Source organism: Nelumbo nucifera, chromosome 1 (genome assembly GCF_055504915.1).
Source record: "Nelumbo nucifera cultivar China Antique chromosome 1, China Antique-T2T, whole genome shotgun sequence".
NCBI classification, from domain to species: domain Eukaryota; kingdom Viridiplantae; phylum Streptophyta; class Magnoliopsida; order Proteales; family Nelumbonaceae; genus Nelumbo; species Nelumbo nucifera.
The window spans coordinates 21,475,825-21,492,897 of NC_142649.1; the positions used below are offsets into that span (position 1 = coordinate 21,475,825).

General features: G+C 42.4%; 1 protein-coding gene across 2 annotated transcripts in view; it reads left to right on the forward strand.

Moving 5' to 3' along the window:
* The first annotated feature begins 3,175 nt into the window (after nucleotides 1-3,175).
* The window catches only part of LOC104605821 (auxilin-related protein 2), a 35,006-nt gene continuing 21,108 nt past the window's right edge, over nucleotides 3,176-17,073 (forward strand). Inside the window, exon 1 of one of the 2 annotated variants that reach the window (XM_010270735.3) lies at nucleotides 3,176-4,231. In XM_010270735.3, the coding sequence (XP_010269037.2) occupies nucleotides 3,534-4,231 (698 nt within the window). In that variant the 5' untranslated portion in view covers nucleotides 3,176-3,533. The remainder of the gene's footprint in view (nucleotides 4,232-17,073) is intronic. The other variant, XM_088895700.1, reaches the window with a different exon arrangement.

Here is a 17,073-nt window from a genome sequence, read left to right on the forward strand (position 1 = left end):
GAGCTGCCCCGACAAAGGAGACAGTCTACATACCGGTCTATGTTGACGAACTGACCAAGACTCTCCAGATCGGTGCCTCGACCAATGAACCACTCTTCTCCCAGCTAGTAAGTTTCTTAGTTGAAAATTTAGACATTTTTGCTTGGTCCACGGCAGAGATGCCCAAAATTGATTCAAAAGTTATAACTCACAAATTGAACACCAACCCTTTAGTCAGGCCAGTAAGGCAGAAGAACCGCAACCTCGCCCTGGAACATTGGAGGGTAATCGATGAAGAGGTCAGGAAGATCCTAGCGGCAGACTTCATTAGGGAAGTCCATTACCCGAGCTGGGTGGCTAACCCAATTCTGGAGAAAAAGGCCAATGGCAAGTGGCACATGTGCGTCAATTACACTGACCTGAATAGAGCCTACCCAAAAGATTTGCTTCCCATTTCCCAAGATCGACCGCCTAGTGGATGCGACCTCAGGACATGAGTTGCTGAGCTTCTTGGACGCCCATTCCGGTTACAACCGGATTAGGATGGACCATGCTGACGAAGAGAAGACCGCCTTCATAACCGAGCTTGGATTATAGTATTACAAGGTCATGCCCTTCGGACTAAAAAATGTCGGGGCAACCTTTCAACGCCTTGTAAATAAAATTTTTGAGCCATTAATCGGCAATAAAATAGAGTGTTATGTTGATGACATGGTCATGAAGACCCAGTTTTCGAATTTCTTGTTGAATGATTTAAAAAGTGTTTTTCAAATTTTGCGAAAATATAACATGAAGTTAAATCCAAACAAGTGCGTCTTCGAAGTCACATCGGGAAAATTCCAAAGCTATATAGTCAACCGACGTGGCATCGAAGCCAACTCGAATAAAATAAAAGCCATCCTAGATACGAGACCACCTCTCGCTCCCGCCGATGTGAGTTCACCTCGGGAGGACCGTGGACCGCACCCTAGCTCGAAGTAACCTCCTCGGTTGGACGAGGATCCACGGCCTGAGCTGAGGTACCCACCTCGGCTCTAGCGGATTCACCGCTCCCGTCTAAGAGACCATCAAAACTAAAGCTAGACATACTAAAAAGGCACGAAATCGAAAAGAAAAAGCAAAGGAAGACTCACCAAAAGGAAGACCGAAGAAGGGAAAGCGACATCGAAAAAACTTGAACGCGACCTCAAAGATTGCGGATTTGCAGACTTGTGGCGAGGATCAACGGTCGAGATCAACATAATCCAACGGCTCCTAGGGAAACCGGTTGCACGACCCCCGAGGTTTAAATCGATTTAGCGCGTGTTTTGACGTCCACGGAGTTTATAAAACGGCGTGACGTCCGCGCATAACTCAGACGCGACCTGGGTTATTCTGGAGTTTAGCCGGGCAATCGAATAGGTCTAACCAATGATTCGCCCATCAAGCCGCCTAGACCTCGTGCCAAATCCACCTGGACTCGTCATGAGCTCCCCGCACCGGGTTGATACCCTTGGCTCGGGGAGTGGGGGGCAATTGATGAAGGGTGATTTAGCCCAACCTAGCGAGAAGGGGACATGTGGACCCGACTTGATTAAGGGATGACAATTCATCCTGGCAAGCCTAGTTCGCAACATTTGAGCTCGGGTATTCAGTCACCTCGGCCCAAAACTCACCTCGGCATCGAGGCACCTCGGTATTCAATCCAGTTCGAAACTAAAGAATCAAAGTATCAACTTGGGGCTAACAACCCGAATTGCCACGTAACTGACTCCAAAGGTCTCTCCAACGGATCCCAAGTTACTCGAGATCATGATGATGTAACAGATCCCGAATTTTCCGAGATCACGATGAGCTAACAGATCCCGACTTTTCCGAGATCACGATGATGACTCATCCCAGCTCCGCCAGAGTCGAAAGTGAAACGATAAGCCTTAATCTATGTACTGCTCCTTCGAAAGCGGAACGAACCCTATCTCTACACCCCGGAGATCTCGGAGCTCTTTTGTGAGACCCACGATTACTCCAGTATATAAAGATGGGAACCTCAAGGCAAAGGTATGCGTGATTACTCTATTCTCTAGCACTCAAGCTCTCAAATTCTCAAGCACTCAGCTCGCATTTACAGCATACTAACTTAAGCATCGGAGCGACCTCGCCGAGTTAGCCACCCCGGGTTCTCTAATAGATTGTTTTGTAGATCATTGATCCAGCTTGCCGTCCACCTGGAGTTCGGATCGTCATCGAGATAGGAGTAGTCAGATCGCGCACCATCAATTATTAATATTGATTTTTCTTTTATGGGAATTATCTCCCCCAGCCACGTCAGATGCCATGTCGTCAAAAAAAAAATCAGAATCGGCTTGAAAAGAGGAATAATAAAAAATAGTGATTCCTATTTTTAGCCCAATCAAATTTTGACCAATTTATCAAAATCTCAAAAATCGACCAACCAAACACCAAAATAATCAGTCGTTTTTGAATTGTTGATGTGGCTTTCATGTGGCATCGATATTTGTGAAATTGGCATCTGTTCGCAAACACCACCTTAATGGCTATGTTTAGTGGCCATATCACCAATAATAATGCCCCACGTCAGCCCTTCCACGTAATGCTTCCAAGTCGTCCAGCTAAATGATGTGGACCACTCAACTACAAAACAAAACCTTGTTACCTCGAAACATTCCCACCTTCACTCCATATGTTAAATGCTGTGCTTCGCTACTCTAGATGGGTACCCTAGATTCAGCGACGCAATTCAAAACATCTTGAATGAGCCGATGGATGGCATCCACGTCACCATGGTGGGGCTACTCACTTTCACTCCGTCACTAGTCCATCCTAATATAACATTTCTGCCCTTACTGTATATATATACCAACCTACGTAGTTCTATTCAAACCCAGGAGCTAACCAATAGATACACTCCACGTGGTTATATGCATCATCTACAACCTTCTCCAAGAGGCCCTGTCAAAACTCGAAGGAAGAAAAACTTGTCCCGAAGAATAGCCAGTAAACAACGAGATGATGCAACTCTTGATCTTCTTCGCCCTAGAGACATGGTGGGACAACTTTGTGTTGAATTGTATCTCCTTCCCTAACATGGGTCCTACCATGTCTGCACGGCGAAGCATAGAAGAGTTGCATTAACTCATTGTAGGCAAGCAAGTAAGAGTTAAACAGAGAAGAATAAAAAGTGCAAACAATTTAACCAAACGGAGAGAGAGAAAGAGAGATTCAAAAGGGCATCTCAGGTCAGAATTCCACCACCACTAGCATCGTCCCACCACCGTAAGCCCCAGAAGACGAGGACGGAGGACCCTCTTACCGCCGTCGCTCGAATCTCTCCGCCTCTCTGATCTTCACATTTCCATTACACCTTCTCTTGTTCTACCTTCATCACAAATCACATCACCTTAGATCGGCCGGCGCTGCATAAATCCCCCACCTTGCTTCGCCCTAATTCGCGCTCTGAGAATCGGAACATCTTATTTGGATCCTCCCCCCCCCCCCCCCACCCCCCCATCTCAATTCCGCCCAGATCTGGGGAAGCTGAAAGAAGCTGACAAATCATGGATGAGTTTCCTGGTATTTTGGCGAGAGATTTTGGGTTCAGACCGCAAGGCAAATCGGCTCCAATGGCAGCATCCAAGGGAACTGGTAACCTCGGTAGTAGTGGAACCCTAAATTTTGGTATCGGATCGGGAGGTGACACTAGATCCTCCTCAGTCTCTTCGAACCGGCCGAAATCCGGGTGGAATTCGAATTCTGTTGGTGGGTCTTTCCTTGATGACCACGATGGGCTCTTTGGGTCTGCGGGTAATCAGAAGAGCCAGGATTCTGGAGGTTTAGGGGGTTACGATGATGTATTTGGTGCCCCTCCCAAGTACACGAACCGGTCTGATAGTCGTGGTGGTGCGTCTTCAACTTCCACGTTTGATTATGATTCAATTTTTCAGGGGTCCAAGGATTCTAGTTCAAAGTCTCCATCTTTGCCAGTTTTCGATAAGCCTGTGTACGATGACGATATTTTTGATGGGTTGCCGGGGATGAAGAGCTCGTCTTCTGTTAAGTATGACGATGTGTTCTCGTCGATCTCGTCGCCTCCAAAACAGACTGCAGCATTTGATGATTTGCTAGGGAGTTTGAGCGGAAAGGAGCCAGAATTCAAGAGCTCGAGCGGGAAAAGGCCGGGAGATGTGGAGAAGGATTTGCCCGGTTTTGATGATTTAATACCCGGATTTGGTGGGAGCAGCACGCAGAATAAAAGGTACATTTGGGGTTAATTTTCAAGTAAACCAATTGATGATTTATTGCTTTATGATTTTAAATGATTTTCCCTACTAATTTTCCCCACCAGTTGAACTGTTGATCTTTAGCTCACTAGTTTGGAATGCCATTTTTTAGATGGTATTTTGGGTGAATGCCTAATTTTCATTATATAAAAACACGAGTCTGCGGTTAGAATTTGCTGATTTTAAGTAATTGCACTTCTCTTCTTCCTGCTGAACCCAACTCACACAATGGGACTCTGGTTTAGTGAGCCATTTCTTGGACTCTCACCTTTAAGTTCAAACATTCAGTAGGTTATAATATTGTCATTGACTCGTTGTCCTCAGCATGAAACCAAAACTTTCCTTGTTTGGAGGAATCTCTGAGTTCTAACCTACATTTGACACTATTAATTCAAAATATTTTTTTTTTAAAACCCCATTTTAGTTTCTTGCTATTTTACTTGGTCATTTGGTAGAAACAGTTACAAATACTTCTGGAATTGGACGAGTGTTTTCCATGGTCAGTTAGTAAATAATAAGGATTTTCCTTATTAGTATTGTCTAGGAGCAACTCTATGCTTCTGGTATTGAACTTATCAAAATACTGTAGCTCACCGTAGTAATGTGACTTCAATAGTTTGCATTTATATGCCCGCATTAGTTTCAGAGATATCATTGTATGACAGGTATTATTCTTTTCTGTGGTCATATCAGTCCATTCATACTGTATGTCTCATTGGTTGTTTACCTCATTATGACCACCGTTATTAGAATTTTATAATTTTGGCATAAGTGGTTGCATGTTTCATGAATGATGGAATACAAGCATAATCATGTACTCATGTTGGACACGTCTTGGAGATACAATGTTCTCTTGTTGATGGCCCTATCTCTGGAGTCTTTGAGGACAGTAATTAATTGAACTAGAACTCTTATTTGACTTGATTTTTTCCATGTCAACTTGCTTGCTAATTTGATATTCAAGTCAAATCAATCATTCAAAGATGTCACACCTCTAAGATAGTTGGAGTCACACCACCAAGGCACAGAGTGCTTAAAGAAACCAAATACTGTTGACTCAATTGACCATGTTGAAAACTTTCCTGCTAGTGAAGGAAACTAGCATCTAAATTAATAGTTGCTTTCTAACTAATCTATTTAGAGAACCACAACTTTAGTTTTCCATTCATTTCTTAGTGGTTGAGTACTTGACTGTAGAATCCCCCAAGAATTAATGCTGCTGTTTTCTCAGGCTGTCAATTCCATGAAACACCAATACCAAGGTTCATGCATAATACATTCAATTGTGTTGTTTTCAAGATTATTGGATTGGCTATTTCTGTTGTATCTGACCCTACTGTCCTTTGAACAGATCAGGGACTTTGTTTCTTTTTGGAAATGAATATGATCTATTAATTCATAAAAAAAAACGATTATTGGGTTAGCTGCTCATGGACCTAGGTTTGGATACAGGTAATGGATATGGATATATTGATATAGTTTTTGATATGGCTATGGATATTACCTTGTGTGTGGGCCTAATGTTGGTTAGGGGTTGACAATTGGCTTGAGTTTGGGCTAGGTTGTGGTTTCAATTCTGGATTGTTTACTAATTTAGAAGGCCAAATAAAAGTCTGATCAGTGGCTCATTTAGGGACTGGTATGTGAGTCTAAACCCAACTTTTTAGGAGTTCAAGTGTTGGTATGCTCTTGCATCGCCATATGGTCTTACTGAAGGATCGTTTTGCACATACTGGCCAATTTTTCCTAAATATGAGAAATATGGAGGATGCTAAGTTTTGCTGCCCACTTTTTGTCACCATTAGATAACATTTTCTGAAGTATTTTACCCAGATATGGAAAGGGCATGGCTGGAGAAGGCATTGGATTTGGAATATACACTAAGGGCTTGTTCGTTTGCCAGTATTTAATGTGGGCTAAGTTGGTCAAACAGGCAATTGATCACAATCCCTATGTTTGCATGCCGCTATATTGGGTCCCATGGTAAGCCAAGCTACAAGAGAGTACCCATTACCCAGGTACCTGATAGAAGGTGGGTAAGTAACTTACCCGGATGCCAATAAAACACTCTCCCTCCCACCTCTCTCTTTACCTTGGTAATGTGTATTGCGCAAAAATGCTGGAACCTCACTTAACGGGGCAAGTGAAACCTGGGAAACACTTGCCTGGGTAAACGACTTACCTAGGTAACTGCAAACAAATGGGGCCTAAAAGTTGTCCAACATGATATGACACCCCTTGTACAGGTATCTAGGTATCATAGTTGCCAAGTGTCTTTCAATTACAAATGATGAAAGGTGAGAGAGCTTAGCAATGTGAACATCCATAACTAAGGTTCTCACTTCCTCTTTCACTCCTTGTCACAACTTGCATCACTTGATCCAGAGAAATCTAAGGTTATAGATTCATCAAAGAAAGGAATAGCAAGTAATAGCCTACTACCAAGGTTTAACAATACTATGGGAATCCTCCTGTTATTTTGTGGATTGTGTTTGGGTGTGTTGTTCTCTCGTTGCATGTAGTTGGGGTTTACCCAAGACACAACTACCCTTTCTGGCCCATGCTTTTTAAGACAACCTAAAAAGATTGGGAAGAATCATGTGGAGAGCAGTGATGGTGGTAGTATTGTGGACAATTTGGGAAGAAAGGAATGAGAGAATCTGTTAGGACACCAGTTGCGCAACTAGAGATCCAAACCCAACAAAGTGTCCTAGTGCCAATTGGGGAAGAAGCTATTATTTGTGTAAACCCACCAAAAACTCTACTCAAACCCATTGCTAGGTAGGTGTATTTCAGGAAGAAGCCATGTCAATGTAACTAATTAAGCCATGTTCACAAAATCATGAGTTGGTTAACGTTGTGATTCAAAAGTATAAAAGGAGCCTACCTCGAGCAATAAAGACAACATGAGGAATTTCCTTCACTTTCACCCCTCTCTTCTACTTCTTCTTCTTCTTCTGTAAGGAGGCAACGTTTCCCTCGAAGAAACACCTGGGATGGGCAGAAACTCAACATCTGGTATCAGAACCAGGTTGCCGATGATAAGATCAGTATTGATGGAGAACAAGGTTGACTGCTTGGAGGTTGGACTTCATAAGTTTGAGTGAGATTTGAAAGAATTCAAGGCAGCCCTATCGACAGTGATGTTGCAATGTGAGAAGATAATGTCTAATGGAGCTTGGGAAGAAGATCAGGAAGGCTTGAATGGCAGCAGTGCTAGATGCAGCAATGGATCCCCCTTCTGATCTTGTAGTAGTGGAGAGGTGGATTCAGGAAGCTTGGGGTGCATTAGGGGAGGTGAAGGTTAAAAAACTTGTGAATGGAATGTTTTTGTACGTAGCTTCCTTGGAGAAGGAAGCGGAGGCAGTACTTAGTGGTGCGTTGTCGTACCTAGGGGAGAATATGCTCCTCCTTGACAGATGGAGTGCTTGTGCGGGATGCATTTCCAACGAGCCTTTCGGGAAAGGCAATCTCAATCAGAAGATTTGGGTCTGTATATATGGCCTCCCACTGATCTTGTGGAGTCTGGAAGTTATTTTAGCGATCGGGGATTTCTGTGGGGGTTTCCTAGCCACAGATGACTCCACAGAGGAGTTGGCGACTTGTGAATGGGTGAGATTGCAGGTGGTGTGGAGGGGAGAGATTATGATGACGGTGGAAGTTAGAGTGAGAGAAGTGGTGTATACTGTACACATCTGGCCAGAACTGGAACCTTCGGTGAGGCCGGTTACGGATTTACACAAATCGGCGAAGAACATTATGAGGGACGAAGTGATTGAAAGTTATGCAGAAGAGACCTTGGGGGTGGTTGAGAAGGGGGGGTGGGGTTTGTTTCGGTCGGGCATTCCATGAGTGATCCTCAGGAGGGTCGAAGGTCGGGAGGTTTGGAGGTGATTACTGGGGAACTGTTGATTGTACTAAACGGGAAAGGGAATCGAGTGATGGAGAGGAGTGTAGCGTCTGACTTTGTGCCTGACTGCGGACATGGGGCTTAGGTTCAAAATTTGAACAAGGCGAAGAGGAGTGCAACGTTTGACTTTGTGCTGATTGCGATCAGGGGGCTCAGATTCAAATTTGAACAAGTCAAAGAGAGGCTATTGGCCGGCTAGTAAAGAGGAGTTGAAAGAACTAATAGGGGAATGCTTGTTGGAGTTGGGTCACACAGGCGGAGTGGGTAGGGATGAACGGGTTGGATGGAAGACTTGGTACTCTAACGACAAAAGGAGGTCCAGGGATCCTTATCGTAAAAAGGGCTTGGACCGTGGGTTTGGGGAAAAGAGAGGGGAGGACCTACGAAAAGCTGGGGCCCAAGGCTCTCTAGTTTCTGGACCTGTTGGGAAAGATAGTCAGGGGAGTCGAGAGCCCAACCTTGAGTATGGATGCCAGAATCAGAAGAGTTCAAAGTTGTTCAGAAGGGACCCAGGGGTGATCAAGTTCTTCGAGAGAAGAAGGGGTCAGGCGAAGATTCAAGGAGTCCATGCAGGAGTGGCAATGGGAAAAGGGAAAGCAGTGATGGTGGAGGCAGAAGACTTGTCGACTGACGAAGATGTGGGGGAAACGATTGTTAATGATGCTCCTAAGTTTAGAGGGAGCCCTAGTAAAATCCAGAATGCTTTGGAGAGTATTGAGGGCCTACATGGGGAAGATGTGTCTCCGTTGCAGGTTGTGGAACTGTCATCGGAAGGGAGGGTGGAAAAAAGAGAGGGGAGAGAGATTCCGCATAGCCTGGCCTTAGTGGAATCACAAACTCTTTTGAGTTCGGGAAAGATGTGTCTCCGCTGCAGGTTGTGGAACCGTCATCAGAAGGGAGGGTGGAAAAAAGAGAGGGGAGAGAGATTCCGCATAGCTTGGCCTTAGTGGAATCACAAACTCTTTTGAGTTTGGGCGATGGAGAGGTAACATTGCTCGAGGGAGGGGAACTCTCGGAGGGCTCCGAGTTAGAGGAGGGAATTTTGCGACAACGGACTCAAAACTTGGTTGAGGGAAAACTTCTGTCGAGCGGGGAGTTATCCAAATATTTGAGTTTTGGGGAGTTCCTTGGGGTCTCAATGGCTGGTCTCGAGAAATAGACGAAGGATTTCCTAATGGAGATTGAACACAGGATTTTATGGGATAGGGGTGTAGTAAATGCCAAAGGTAAGAAGAATGCGAAAGGGAAAAGGGAGCTGTTACGTCTTACTTGGGGCCTGAATGATAGGGCAGGGTGTATAGAGGATGGTGGTAGGGGGAGGAGAAAAGGGAGATAAGTCAAGGGGTAGGGGAAAGGGGGTGGGGGATAGGATTGTTTTGTGTTGTGATGAAAATTTTGTCGTGGAATGTTTGAAGCTTGGGTTCAGGGCGGAGAAGGGTCGTCATCTGTTTAGTAATAAAGGCTCACAAACCAGATGTCATCCTGCTTCAAGAAACTAAACTGAGTAGGATGGATGCGTCAGTGGTTAGAAGTGTGTGGGGGGATGGACAGTGTGGGAGGAGATGCTTAAATGCTTCAGGAGCAGTAGGGAGAATTCTAGTAGTCTGGAGTTCTAATACTGTCACTGTCAGTGACTCCATGGTTGGAAATTACTCGGTTTCCATTGAAGTTGTAGGGGCAGGAGATTTCAAGGGGATAACCACTGGGGTTTATGGTCCTAATGATGATTCTGAAAGGCAGGTCTTCTAGGAGGAGTTGGGCAGGATAAGGAGTAGGGATAATATTTCCTGGTGTATAGGCAGAAATTTTAACATTATCAGATTCCCACAGGAGAAAAATAGAGGTGTGAGAAGAACTACAGGGATGAGATCTTTTGGTGAGTTTGTTAACAGACATGGTCTGGTGCCAAGTTCACCTGGACTAATAACCAGGGTGATCCTACTCTAATTCAGCTTGACAGATTCCTGGTGTCGACAGAGTGGAAGGAAAGGTTTCCTAACCTGTTTCAGGAAAGCCCTACCAAGGCCTGTCTGTGTCTGATCATAGGCCTATTCTTCTTAGGGGGGAGGGCTTGAGGAGGAAGCCAGGTCCGTTTCGGTTTGAACACCTGTGGTTTCAGGAGGCTGGATTTGAAGTGATGTTGAAGGAGTGATGGCAATCCTTTGAGGTAGAAGGTTCAAGATCTCATATCCTAGCGAAGAAGCTACAACTGTCGAAAGAGAAAATCCTAGACTGGAAGAAAAACAGTTTTAAGGCAGTAGAATTAAAGAAAGGAGAGTTGTTAAGCACCATTGAAGAGCTGGATAGGAAAGAAGAGCTTGTGAACCTATCTGAAGAAGAGAAGGCAGCTAGGAGTGGGGCCAAAATGTGTTTTGATAAAGTAGCATACCAGGAAGAGATTAAGTGGAGACAACGGGCTAAAATCTCTTGGCTGAAGGCGGGGGACAGGAATGCAAAGTATTTCCACGCAGTTGCGAATTGTCGAAGAAGGGAGAATACTTTGAAGAAGCTGCAGGTGGGGGACAGGCTTATTGAGGATGAATCCTCTATTAAGAAGGAGGTGGTGAAATTCTTCAAGAATTTATATAAGGAAATTCTTCAAGGCAAGAAAGAAGTCAACCACAGTTCCATTCACCAAGATAAAATAGTGACAAGTCCTAACACAACCCCATATCCATTTACACCACCTGTCTCCCAAGCCAAAGCTTCTCAACACCTCCAATAAGAAAGACCAATCAACTAGGTCATAAGCCTTCTCCAAGTCCAATTTGCAGACCACTCCCTTCTTCTTAGATTTCCTAAAGCTCTCCAAACTCTCATTTGCAATGAGGATTTGATAGGTGATATGTCTTCCCTCCACAAAAGCTCCTTGGTTGGGTGCAATAATGGTGGGAAGGACCTTCTTTATCCTGAGAGAACACTTTTGCAATTATTTTATACAAGCTATTCACCAAATTGATAGGTCTAAAATCCCTTGGTTTTGATGCCTCTTTCTTCTTTGGGACCAAAGAATGAAAGTTGAGTTCAAACCCAGATTAATTATTCCCCTTCTGTGAAACTCCTCAAAGACTGACCTAAGATCATTCTCTACAATATCCCAGCAATCCTGATAAAATACCATTGTGAAGTTATCTGGACCTGGAGCTTTTGTCCTATCCATTGAGAAGACTGCTTCCTTTATCTCCTCCATATCAAAACTCTTTTCTAGCCACTCTTTGTTCTCTGCACTTAGAGTCGGCCACTCCAAACCCTCCAACCACACCCTCTCATTTAAAGGCCTTCTAAACAAAGATTTGAAATGATTTACTAAGGCCTCTTCTACTTCTGCCGGGTGGGATAAAACTGCTCCTTCTACTTCCAATTTTATTATATTCATTAAGGGTACAAAGTCAAATATGCCCTTATGTATGAGACAAGAAATTTAAAATAAAATAGTATTGCCAAGTCACCACTTAAAGTAAAATGAAAAAGAGTAAGTTACCCCTACTCGGCCAACTCTAACACTCCCCCTCAAGCTGGAGAATATATGTCATATAATCCTAGCTTGTTACATATATAGTTCACTCTCCCTGAACTCAAACCTTTTGTGAACAAGTCTGCCCATTGATCACTTGATCTAATGCGCTCTGTGCTTCTCTCCAGTAAGGACTTTCTCCTTTACAAAATGGCAATCAACCTCTATATGTTTCGTCCTCTTATGAAAAATTGGATTAGATGAGATGTGGATTGCAGCGTGGTTATCACAGTACAATCTCATAGGTTTGATCGTTGGGAATCCAACTTCTTGTAGAAGATTTTTCAACTATACTAGTTCACATGTGGTATGTGCCATGGCCCTGTATCCAGCTTTAGCACTACTCCTTGCCACAACAGTTTGCTTCTTACTTTTCCATGTCACCGGATTTCTTCCAAGAAACGTGCAATACCTTGTAGTGGATCTCTTGTCAGACACCGAGTCTACCCAATCTGCATCTGTATACCCAACTACCTTAAGACTTCCTTCTGGCTTGTACAACAACCTACGACTTGGAGCTCCCTTCAAGTACTGTACAATTCTAAAAATTGCATCCCAGTGAGGTACTCAGGGATTTTGCATAAATTGGCTCACCACACTAACGACAAAGAAGATGTCTAGTCTAGTAATGGTTAGGTAGTTCAGCCTCCCCACTAACCATCTATATCTTCTAGGGATCATCAAACATTTCACTTGCATCACTACTCAACTTAGCATTTGGTTCCATGGGTGTTTTAGCTGGTTTAGTACCTAACAACCCTTTTTCTTCCAACAGATCAAGAACATATTTCTTTGGCACAAATTTATACCTTGTTTCAACCTAGCAACTTTCATACCCAAGAAATACTTCTTCCCAAGATCTTTTTGTTTGGACATGGTCTTGCAAGAAGGCCTTTAGCCTATCAATCCCTAGTCTATCACTACTAGTTATGACTATATCATCCACATAAACCACTAAGAAAATCTTTCTAGCTTCAGAATCATAACTGAACACTGAGTGATCGACGTGACATTGTTTCATTCCGAAATCTTTCACCATTTCACTGAACTTCCCAAAGCAAGCACAAGGAGACAGTTTCAACTCATAAATTGCCTTTTTGAGTCTACACACTTTACCATCCTCTCCCTTAGCAACAAACCCTAGTGGTTTCTCCATGTAGACCTCCTCCAAAAGATCATCGTGGAGGAAGGCATTTTTAATGTCAAGTTGAAACAAAGGCCAATCATACATAACTACCAAGGAAATCAAGACACGAATTTAACCAATCTTAGCAATAGGAGAGAAGGTCTCCATATAATCTACTCCATACAATTGAGAATAACCCTTAGCAACGAGTCGAGCTTTCAACCTTTCCACACTACCATCTGGTAAATATTTAACAGTATACACCCATTTACAACCTACAACATGCTTACATGAAGGAAGAGTGGTGAGCTCCCACGTGTGATTGTGTTGAAGAGCAGAGAGTTCCTCCATTGCTTGACGCCACCCCGTTGAATTAAGAGCCTCTTGGACATCCTTGGGTATAGATATAGAGGACAACAAAGAAACAAATTGGCGATGTAAAGTGGAAAGATGAGAAATAGAAACATAATTGGATATGGGATGTAAGGTACAACCATACAACTACGTTTACCTTTCTGCAACACAATGGGAAGATCTAGTCTGAAGAGGTAGGCAGCTCTGGGGTAGGTGAAACTACAGGATCCGCAGATGAGGTACAAGCTGGAAGAGGTGCCGGTGTTTGTTGATGAGTATACACATGTTGGATTGATGGTCGTTCAGTAGGAATTTGCACTGGAGGAGGTGAAGGCTCAGGCATAACAGGAACAACTGGAATGGGATCACCAACGGGAAGAGGAAGAGGGACCAATGGTGAAGAGGCCGGGACATCAGGACCCGAGAAGAACGACATGGACTCAAAAAAAGTGACATCAAGACAAACAGATGACTTCCAAGTGATAGGATTCTAAGTTTGTAACACTTGTACCCTTTCTGGGTCCGAGAATAACCAAGAAAGATACACTTAATAGAACGTGCGTCCAACTTGTCTAAACCAGTGATAAGATTGTGAACAAAGCACACACACCCAAAGACCCGGGGAGCTAATGGAAATGGAGATAAAGTGGGGAACAAAATGGAAAAGGGAGACCAACCATGAAGGATGGATGAGGGCATCCAATTAATGAGGAAACATGCTATGAGCATTGCATCACTCCAAAAACGCTTAGGAACATTCATATGATTAAGGATAGACCGAGCAATCTCAAGAAGATGATTGTTCTTTCGTTCAACCACCCCATTTTGTTGAGGGGTGGATGCACACGATGTTTGATGAATGATGCCATGTTATTCCAAATATTGTTGAAAGGAAATAAGAAAGTATTCTCTGCCATTACCTGAACGATAAATTTTTATTGGAACACCAAATTGCGTACGTATTCCAGCATGAAATTTTTGAAAAATAGAAAACAATTCATTTCTTTCTTTCATTAAAGAAATCCATGTCATCCTTGAACAAGCATCAATGAAAATGACAAAATACTTGTAACCATTATAGGACTCAATTCTGATTGGACCCGAAACATCTAAATGGACTAAAGCAAAAGGACACAGCATATGACTATCGACCCTAGAAGAAGAGGTAAAGTATTGTGGAGATGTACTACAATTGCAATCCTTTGGGTAGTTTGGGAGGAGTTTAAGGATAAATTTCAGGTTAGAAGAGCTATCATTGATCTCATCAGTGTAAGGATTGTGCATTGGGCTGAGTTTTTAAGCTTGTTCAATGTTGGGTAGTTTGGGAGGAGTTTAAGGATACATTTCAGGTTAGAAGAGCTATCATTGATCTCATCAGTGTAAGGATTGTGCATTGGGCTGAGTTTTTAAGCTTGTTCAATGCCTTTAATTTTGATAACATCTTATTGATCAAAAAAAAATTTTGATAACATCTTCAAGAATTGGGGACTGATCACTGCTGCACTGGGCAGGGTTACAATTTAGGTCTAGGTTAAGGTATAGTCAAAGTCAGGTCAGGTTGGGCTCAACCAGTGCTGAACATGATAACAGATCTTGTCCAAATATTTGTTGTAAAACAAAAGTGTGAAGGGATGAGAGATCCATCATATGGATGGCCGAACCCTGCATGAAGGTTGGGCGAAATTTCAAAAATTTCTCTCCCATGTGGGAATCGCATTCCCTATTTTAGAAAACTGCATTTTCAAGGATCAATCTTGAAACCAAACCGGACCAGATCTGAAACCAAAAGGGAGTAGAGGGATATACCTGATACGGAGTAATAATAAATCCCCAATGAAGGTGTTCATGCCCAAGGAAAAGACCAAAGACTGCTTCCACCGAAGATGACACAGTGTGAGGTGAAGCAGAATCAGCAAGACAGTTCTTCAGCAAGAACCGAATTCTTCAACAAGAATATGATGGAGGGCTGGTGAGCACGACTTCATATTGCCTTTTCTAGCAAAGTGCAATATCAAGAACTGTTTTTGATCACTCCTACTGGTGGAGATCGAACTGGGTAGGGCGGCAAGAGCAGGAGAGAACAAGAGCAGAAGACAATGTAATCAAATTGTGTTGTCTCTCTCTGTAATTCAACAAACTGTTACATGATCTGGAGGTTTGCCCTGCTCTTCTATTTATAGCCTTAAAGAGAGGTTCTCCTAATCCCATTAGGAGTTTCCTAATCCAAATCTTATATTTGGATCTGGACTCTCTTTTAAGAGATAAGGATAATCTCTTTCTTATCTGCAGATAAAGATCAGCCTTCCCTAATCAAATTAGGAGTTTCCTGATCCAAATCTTTATTTGGATCTGGACTCTTTGAGTGGATAGGGATAATCCCTTATCCTACCTGTTGATCCAAATTCCAGAACCCCCCCTCTTTTAACTAATCTTATTAAGCAGTTCAAATTGGGCTTTAGGCCCATTAAGTCTATGTGCTCACTAGCCCTCTTAATCTGCTGCCCAGTTGGTTATCCTTGTATGGCGCGGGACCCAAACACTGTCTAACAAAGTGTCACCTTTTAGCTTTTCCTGCTTTCTTGGCTTTGTGCCCCAAGTCAGGTTGGGCCCATCCAGTGCTGAACATGACCATTGACTTCTCTAATAAAAAACACCCCATTATTAACCATAAATTAACTTTACTCCAGTCACAGTCACAAAATTGATGGTGAGAATTGAACCATTAGATGTTAATTTAAGAAAACAAAGAGAATACCATCCCACTGAACTGTTTCCCTTTCCAGTTCCCATAGGGTACAGAGTTCATTAACTCTAAACTTAGCTTCTTCTCTGTAGGCTGTCTCTAGTGAGGCACTTGTCTACCACTAGTCCAGAGCAAGTAACACCACTTTTGAAAGACATGCACCAAGTCAGCTAGGACGAAAAGATAAGGGAACCCTTCCATCAGTGCTCTGTCATCACACCAGACATCTCCCCAAAAACCTATCCCATTCCCTGTTCCCAATGTTATGAAAATCATAATTGTATTATAAATTGTAAAGGGATTCAAATGGATCGTATCATGAACAATATCATAAATCATAAGTTTTTTACTGATTTTTCTAAAAGTTGTCAAAAAACTATAACAATACATAAACCTCTCAAAAATAGAAAAAAAAAATACTTTTACTCAGTACTGACCAGATTTATCATATCTAAGTAAGAAAAGGATGAGATCCATCTTCCTTTGATTATCCTTATCCCCTAGTTGTTTAGGGAAAAACCATAAAGTTTTATCTCTAATTCTCTGTTCACTTGTTGTCAAGACTTAGACATGCATAAGAATGCATGAAAAATACTAAAATAAGAGATATGCATTAACATATAACAGCTAGGTTGCATAATCCAGAATCTATACATACTCAATTTCATCATTCAAGAATCAAGAATAAAATAGTTCAAGTTTCAAGCTACACATTGAGACATAACAAATAAATATTATATACAACATAAGAAATTAAAGTCTAAACTGAGATACAAAACAAAAGGAATTCATTATCTGCATGGAGAACAATCAAGTCATTATATGTATATACTTGTATTTGTATGTATGTATGGATTGGGTCAAGCTTGAACATGAAACCCAACAACAAACCTAGAATTTTCGAGTTGGGTCGGGCTGAGATGATCACCCCTAGATATTTGTTAATAAATGCTAAAATTGATTATTGAAATTTATATATTAACAAATATTAAGAAAAAGTATTTTGAATTTCTAAAAACCAAGGTATATATGCACACATTTTAGTTTTTCCATCATTTTCAACAATTACCGATTATGTCCTGATCTCTAGATTAATGAGAGGGAGAGTAATTAATTTGCAATGTATATACTGATACATTAGAATATCGGCTCGTATCAGCCCGATACAGG